Consider the following 9083-nt stretch of genomic DNA (forward strand, 5'->3'; position numbering starts at 1 on the left):
CATGGTTGAAATGAAAAGAGGGTGAAAAAAAAAGGAGAAGAAGAGGATTAGCCAAGCAGTGGTTACAACGAGATTGGTCGGCAATTAAAGAATTGTGGTCGGTGAGAAAAAAGTGATTCTCTATGCAAAAACAATTATATAAATAACTTTGATCACATTTATCAAATCGAAAGTTAATAAATTTCCATCCATTGACAATAAATATTAAAAATATACATGTCAGATAGCAACGGTTGGAACTCACCAGAAAAACAAATAAAATATTGTTTAATATAATAATAATATTTATTTTAAAAAATATTTAAAAATATTTTTATTTTTAATATTAATATACCCAAACAATTAAAAAATTCAAACTTCTAAAAAAAATAACCAGACTGCTAAAACAACACGGCATCCTTATCCAACCTCGTATAATTCCATAAACCCACCGGAAAAAAGAGGGATGTCTTTGTAACAGAATAAAGGGGTTTTTTGAAATGATTTTTAACTGTTTTTTTTTTAATTTAATTTTTATAATATTTTTGGATAGTTTAATATGTTATATCTAAATTAAATTTTATTTTTTAAAATTTATTTTTCATATCAGAACATCAAAAAGATCTAGAAATATAATAAAAATTAATTTAAATAAAAAATTAGTATTTTTGAAACACATGGCTAGTTATGACAACAAACACAATATTAAGCCAAATTTGTTTTTATAGTTGAAGAGCACTTTTATAAAATTTTGATTTTTTTGCTTTTAATTATTTTTTTTGTATTTTTAGATAGTATTGATATGTTGATGTTAAAAATAAATTTTAAAAAATAAAAAAAATTATTTCAATATTTTTCCAAGCAAAAAACACTTTAATAAGCAATCATTATCATAATATCAAACGGACTCTTACATTACCTGTTTCCAATATCACGTGTCATCCATAATTGTTTACTCTTTTATATCATAATTCTTATTAATTTCTAAGAAAAATTATAAGTTTTGATAAATCAACATGTTTTCCTCTCATCTCATAACATAGTAGCTATTGGTATCTTTTAATTTGTTTTTTTATATATCTAAAAGGGTTCTAAAAAAAACCCTCAAATCATTCTAGTCATTTCTACAATTGATTGATTGACTTTAAAAATTGAGTCATTGAAAGTGACTATTGAACTTGGATTTCATTGGCACTTGAAAAAAAATCTATATTTAAATTGGTATTAATATAGGTGGAGGAAAACCTGTGAGCTTATATTTATGTTTATAGAGAATATACAAGAAATGATAAGAATTTTAAAAAGAGAGTGTTGGAACCATTTTTCTTTATATAGATATGTGTGTGTTTGTGTGTTTGTGAGCGAATTGGTGAAGTTAAAGCCTTTTCTTGCCAAACAACTCGTAAGTATTTATATATAGTCATAAATCAAACAACTCGTAAGTATTTATATATATAAATCTACCTATTACATAATCATGTATAATTATTACCCTCGTTAGGAGCGACTAAACTATTATTGTAAATATCTAGTAACCATGTTATCATTGTAGGTGGTTGCACCATCATATAAAATGAGATGTTTAGATGAGCGATTAAAACTATTATAGAATAATTTTCTTTTTATATATATAAATAATAATTTCCTTTGGAATACTGAAAAGAAAAATAAAGATGCGCTAACAAAGTTTAAAGAGTTCTATAAAAAGGTCAAAACTTGTTAGTTTAAACTTGAATATGCTATTTGTTTTTAATTGCAAAGCATTATTAGTAAAATAATTATAATAATAATTTCCATTACAGTACTAAAAAGAAAAATAAAGATGCACTAACAAAGTTTAAAGAGTTAAAAAAAAGAAGTAAAAACTTGTTAGTGTAAACTTGAATATGCTATTTATTTTAATTGCAAAGCATTATCAACATTGTTAGTGAAATATGTTATGTAGTTAATCAGTTGTTTACATATAAAACTAACTTTATTTATATAAAATATATTTAATATCAATAAATACTTTTTTATCTTTAATATTCAATTATATTTAATTAATGAATCTAATGTTTGATTAATAATTCTAGAGTGAAGATAAAGTTTATGGAGCATAAATACTTTGTATAGAAAATTATAAAATTGTTATAATTATGAGATTTCTATTAAATCAAAGCCTGTTCCTAAATGTTCTTGGTCAATGTTCTATTGAGAATGAACATTAATTAGATATATTGAGACTAATGAATATTATATTTCTTTCTTTACAAAAGAAAGCAACTGTTCTCATAAATTAATATATGAGGGATACTTAGAACTCATATGCAGGTATTTATTAGATAACATATACACTGAACTAACTGCGAGAGAATTCTATATGGAGATATCATTTATATCTATGGAAAGACTCATATGATAATTGTGTAAATAATCCTTAAACTTGATATCTCTAAGTTATGGAGTGTTATGCTTTGATCCTAACTACACGTTGTTCTAATAAAAAAACAAAAGGGAAAATATTAGTTATAGCATAAAATATATGAAGGTATCCAAGTAATCAAGAGAGGATTCATCATCTTAAATGATTAAGGAAAATGTTTCATTTGTTCTTAAATAATATCAACATTGAAATCCTTAGTGAAGGTGGAATAAGATTTGAAAAGTGTTTCAAATCATATTCAAATAATTAATGATTATAGCATTGAGAAATAAAATAATTTAACAAAACAAACATGTTCTATGTTGCAATGTCTAAATCATAATATTTTTTTATGAAAGGATAGTAATTACATTAAAAAACTAGCCATTAAAAGATTAAGTCTAACTACTTATAACTTTCTTCATATTTGAGAGATTATGATAAATAATTAGACATTGTTCTTGATCTTCAAATATAAACCAATTAATTGTTTAATTATATATAAATTAAATTATTTAATTTATTTAATCCTACTTTATTTAGAGTTCTGATTTATATTTGGGTCAACTTAGTAGGGAATTTAATAAGTCACACACATAAGAACTATTGGTTAGAAATTAAAATAGAATGAATAATTAAGTGTAACTTAATTGTAAATAAGTTTAAAAATTAAAGACTATAATATAATTAATATAGGAGTTATAATTCTAGATCTAGAAACAATCAAGCAAGGATTTGATTGAATAAGTTTATAAAATTAACCTAATATATATGATATTATCTAATGAGTAATTAATATTTTACTATTTATAGCTTTTTAAACTTCCATGTAAATAAAAAGTCATGCCTCTTATTTTTTATACATTAGATGATAATACAAGAGCATAATATAGAAACACCTAAAACACAAAAGAAAAGAGTTAGTACTTAAAGGTATAATAATTTCTCTCTTGAAAGAGTTTAGAAGATTTCTCACTAGTGGCTTATGTAGATAATCGTTAGAGGTCTTAAAACACAAAAGAAAAGAGTTAATACTTAAAGGTCTAACAATTTCTCTCTTGAAAGAATTTAGAAGATTTCTCATTAGTGGCTCATGTAGATAATCGTTAGAGGCCAAACATTGAGTCAACTTGTGGTATGCGACTATCTATCCTTAAAGCTAAAAAAAACATCTAATATTCAAATAATATTTGTAAAAACCCTAAACAACTGTACATTTCTCTAACAGGATTCTGGAAACTCCTTAACAAAATTTAAATGTATTATTTTTACTATACTCAAAGTTAAAAAGTCAAGGTTCCTACGATTCTTTTATGCTTGTATGAGTTATCCAAAAGTTATATGTGCTTTACAACCTAGTCTAGCTTAGGTAAAACCATCAAAATTAATCCATGAAGAATGTATAAGATTAGGAAAGTATTTGTTTTTATTGTTATTTATGCTTATTGTTTGTTACAAGAAAAGCATAAAACATTAAATTGATGCTAATCCCAATGAATAAAACCAAATGGAATGTTGATGTGAAGTTTTTCATATTATAGAATTCGTTTCTGGGCAATTCTTGGTAGGATCGGACCTTGATCCCCTCCTACCCAAATGTTGGCCAACCATTGACATGTATACTAAAGAGGTTTTTTTCTTCTTTTTCTTCTTCTTTTTTTTTTTCCTTTTCTTTTCTCATTGGTTAGGTAGGCAATTCCAAAGTAGCTTACTTGGTTGGAGAGCAAACCCCTTGATTCCAAGTTCTTACCGCTTAGCCACCACCTAAATGGTTGTTTTTGGGCAATTCTTGGTAGGACCGGACCTTGATCCCCTCCTACCCAAATGTTGGCCAACCATTGACATGTATACTAAAGAGGTTTTTTTCTTCTTCTTCTTCTTCTTCTTTTTTTCCTTTTCTTTTCTCATTGGTTAGGTAGGCAATTCCAAAGTAGTTTACTTGGTTGGAGCTGAACATGATTCGTTGATTCGGTCCATTTGACCATTGGGTAAAAGCACAATTCACACTTCTCTCGACGAATAGTGAAGGTTAAAAAGCCTTAAAAATCCCCCATCCATCCACCTACTTAGTCAACTCAGAATACCACCCCGAGGTAAAGGCAATTCAAATCTATAGCCGACTAATATCCATCTTGGACGCTTTTGATCCCATCATTCATTCTGATTCAACCACTTTGCCAATTCATTCCAGCATCGAGGCCAACTTAAATGCTTGGACCCTAGGAAAAGAACTTTTACTACAAACAATCAACAAAAAGCCAGGCAATTTCTCAACAAATTGCACCTCATTTCAGGACTCCATCAAGACTGTTAGAGATAGAAAACTAGTCAGCAAGCATCAATGATTTCATGTCAAGTCGTCGACATTATTGACAAAATCCATGCAGTCTCAATCACCCCCATTGCCCATTATTACACATTGATAAGGCCCAACTGAACAGACCAAAAAACGACACCCTCAGCAATTTCTCAAACAAAGCTCTAATTTTTTTTTTCTACAAGAAAACAGAACACCCAGCAGGCCAACATGCCCTCTGTTATGATCTGTTCACAACCACAACTTTGACATGAGATGCATAAGGTGTCTACATGGCTTTCATAGATGTTTATGTTGCCTCTTCGGACTGTCTGTTCACTGTGCCAATGGACAGCGAGACCTTTTTGGCTGTCCTTACGTGGCCTGATGTCATCTCTAGCACATGCGCTTCAAAGACACGTGAGCTATAAGATAGACGGTCTCGAGCCAATTTAGAATTTGCTACGGACGTATCAAATCATGTTTGTCGAAAACTTTTTTATGATTGGTGGAGTCTAATCTTTTGATGAAGACTGATGAAGGACCAGCTGAACTAGAGTTAGCTACCATAATCTGATTAAATGGCACCACATTAGAAGGAATTAGAGCAGAGGGGAGGAATTGATGAGATGCCTTGCCTGGAGAGCTCCGCTAGGACGCTATCTGTAGACGGGGGCTTGAGGCCTATGGGCAACGGTAGCCAAGGCTTGTTGATTACCTCTTTCACTACCATGTTGATAACCTCCTCAGCCTGAATGAAAGATAAAAAACGATGACTATTGCATGAGCACATTTGAACTTTGGATTACATGTTAGGAAATTGCACATGAAAGATATATGGGAAGTGGGAACCGTTGTCAGTGGACTGGAGAACATCTGTAACCAATAACGTGGTTGTTTTGCTGGCATTGTTAGACCATGGGGGTAAGTACTCGTACTCATTAACCAAAATCGCCCTTCATTTACTGCGTTTTGCACAGCATTGGGAAGCATTACTTATTCAGAGTTTTAACATCTTGCATCTACTATACTGTCCTGCGGCTTATTGCTAAGGGTATGTGATGCTGCTGGTTTAAAATCCCTTCTTTTTGGAATATGTTTCGACAGTTTAACTTACTGAAAACATGATAAAGAGTCCAAAAACTTCTAGGAATTGTGACAGCTCACCCAAGCCAAGCTGTCATACTCTTGCTAAACAAACCAGAACACATTTTATGACCAAGTTCTAAAATATATGATCTTGAATGCGATCAATGAATATAAATAGAATTATCAGAAAAACTGAATAAAAAGGAAAAGTAAGATGTTACTATACTGGCTGTAGGTCAAAAGATTTTTGTGGAATGCCACAGCTGTTATTGACCATGCTGGCACTTTGAAACCCAGATGCATTCTGCATTTTCCAAACAAAAGAATTTATGAGAACCTTAATAAGAGGCATGAACACAAACACAAATAGATTATGGCCTGTACATAGCTATGCTTACTTGAGGAAAAGAAGAAAAAGGACTATGCAATGGTGGCATCACAGGGCAACCCCATGCATCCGCATGCATCTGAAACATAAAAATGAGCACAAATCAAACAGCTGCATTCAAAGTTCTCCAGAAAATGCTTATACCATCAGTTTTAAAGCATGCTAGACAGGGAGAAAAAAAATTTAATCTCTGTTATGGTGTTTAATTTAACAAGAGTTACCCCTAGATAAGGCTTCCTGTGCCAAATTTCTGTTGGGGGCCATGGGAGATAGCTGGGTGTGCCCCATGTATGCATGCTAGCTGTGTGACTACCTGTTGGTCCCCACATAGGATAGACTGGGCTGGTTGGAAGATCATGGTTAGAATGATATGGAGGGTATGCCATGATAGGTTTATATGGATAATAACTCCTTGATTCTTGCTTTCTATGATGTGGCCATCGCCGGTCATCTTCCTTGGGCAAAATAGGCCTCCTGCGCATTCGATATTTCTGCCAGGAAACATGCAGTGGTATTTAATTAGCTAGAGTATGAATTTTTGTGAAGTGGATAAAAGGCAGTTTGAACTAGTTCCAAACTGTCTAGATAATTACAAATAGCATTTAATAGATTATGAAACTAATTTTAAGTGCAAACAATCAACGACAATGGGAAAAGCGTCTCCAACCTCTGTTCAGACCAATGGAAATTACTTCAATTAGACAAAAAAAATGATCAGACCACGAAACGACAGACAAGGAAAACAAATGCTACAAGAACTTATAACAAATAAAAATATAACGATCCCTATTGGAACAGAAGCTAACAAATTTGGTAAGGGTAAGTCTACTACGAACCTGCAGATGACTTGCTACATTATGCCTTGTCAAGCTTTCCACTTGCATTAGCTCTAATACTCGTGAAGGAATTGCTTGATCTACACCTAGTTTTTCCACCGCTTGCACGAATTTTTTGTGAAGCTCTGGTGTCCAGTCTACCTAAAACTCAAAATAAAAAACAAACAACAATCACCCAAGAGCAATCACGTTGATGAAATTAAGAAAAACATACACCTTTTCTAAATTAACAAATCCAAGTATAGTAGATGCTAATGCTTGTGACATTACTTCCTATTCAAATCAAGAATAAACAAATGAAGATCATCAGGTCTTGAAAATAGTGTTTATTTGAGGAAAATATGAGAAGGGAAAAAACAAAAAGAAAGAAACTAAACTTTAGAGCATTTTGAGTTAGCATATAAGTGGAAAAGGCATTTCATGAATGTAGGACAGTTTGAAGGGGGGAAAGGGTGATGTGATTATGCCTGAGGACAGGATCAGGAACTTCAAAAGTATTTGATATTCAGATTAATCAGAGGCACCTTCATCTTCTTTCGATTAGCTCTAGTCCCATCGGAAGTATGAAGATCAGAAGCAACATCATTAGAATGGTTGAGACTGTCTTTATTTTGTGGATTGGGATGTATGTTATTCTCACTCTTGGCACCATCAGTTAAGCCGCCCGTCTCTTTGATCACAGTCTCTATAAAGCATGGAGGATGCCCTGCTTGTAGAGTTTCTTGAGACATGGTACAAGTTGTTTCGAATGATTTAGACTCCCCCTCTTGCTCCACACTATCCTTTTCTACTGAGAAGTTAATATGGTCTTGGCAATCTCCATCATCCAGCAGCCACCCAACTTGTTTAAATTGCCAAGTTGAAGGAGCTGGATGCTTATCTCTAGCTGGTGACTGCTGCTCATTGCTTTCGTGAGCCAAAGACACATTTTCTGTTTTCTCCATGTTCTCATCCTTGTTTTCTTCAAGTTCCACTTTGAGCTCAAGCATAGAAACTATAGAATCTTTGACAGGCTTTAGTGATTTGGATTGAACACTCCCTCCTGCATTAAATGCCTGCTCAGGATCAATGAAGTAAGAAAAATTCTCTTCATGGCATTGAGATCATAAAGTAAGTTCCTACAAATAGTAAACAGAATCTTAGCAAACCTTATGAACCACATGCTGCCATATATTCCTTAGTTTATCTTCAGAGAGTGGTTTCCGAAGGAACTCAACTGCACCAAGCTGAAAATAAATAGCCACAGAAATACATTACATGATCATGAGGCATGGTGAATGTCTCCAGGTTCTCCTTAAATGCATGGAGCATCAACTCAAGTCAAAATTCAATGAAAGGTCTAACAGTTGAATGGGATTTGCTTCAATCACTAACTAAACAGAACTAGAACCATCAGATACCATTAAAACTTGAAAAAAATCTGTGGCATCAAGCATTTCAGTATGTGCAACTTGGTATACAATTACATAACACTGACAGGTACAGTTCTTACCGCTATGCACTTCATCATGGTGTTCAGGCAATGAATGTTTGAAGTCACTGAAAAAGAACATAATTTCGTACTGTATTAGGAGCTGTAAATTATATTGATGAAAATCCATCCAAGTTGACAGTAGATTTTTCCTGAAGGAAATGACAGAACACATACGAAAGCAACCAAAACATGACGAGCTAAAAGATTTGAATTTTTAAAGCAATACTCTCATGAATAGAAAACATTAACATCATATATGAACTTACTAATGGTAGGCAAGTCCTTTGCAGTTTCTAGAAACTTGAAACTCCCATTGCTGTTGCTCGTACTCACCTGTGACCATAGGTTCTATTAGATTGCCATTCAAGTTCAGCCAATCCAACCAGATTTAGGCCCAGTTAAACAATATTATATGTAATTAATGCACTTATATGAAGTGATTATGATGAAAATGGTAAGTACTATTTGGCTAACAAATGACATGAGATGGGAAAAGCAACGGCAGCCAGTCATTTGAAGGATTGTTTGGAAATTACTAATATCTCTAGGGCGGCTAGTATATACTATTAATATACATTATGTAACCCTAATTTGACATATAGTGAAATAAAGCTCTT

The 9083-nt window shown here is 32.3% G+C and overlaps 1 protein-coding gene across 1 annotated transcript; it reads right to left on the reverse strand.

Moving 5' to 3' along the window:
- Positions 1-4649: 4649 nt before the first annotated feature.
- On the reverse strand, positions 4650-8814 carry LOC105128338 (two-component response regulator-like APRR2; the record flags this gene model as incomplete). The annotated part of the gene is made up of 9 exons (XM_011029949.1): positions 4650-5430; positions 5995-6072; positions 6167-6235; positions 6378-6647; positions 6993-7133; positions 7517-8047; positions 8141-8218; positions 8485-8531; positions 8733-8814. Coding segments are annotated over 9 exons (1455 nt in total), but the record flags the coding sequence as incomplete, so codon positions are not given.
- Positions 8815-9083: the final 269 nt, after the last annotated feature.

Source organism: Populus euphratica, unplaced genomic scaffold (genome assembly GCF_000495115.2).
Source record: "Populus euphratica unplaced genomic scaffold, PopEup_1.0 scaffold49.1, whole genome shotgun sequence".
In the NCBI taxonomy this organism is placed as follows: domain Eukaryota; kingdom Viridiplantae; phylum Streptophyta; class Magnoliopsida; order Malpighiales; family Salicaceae; genus Populus; species Populus euphratica.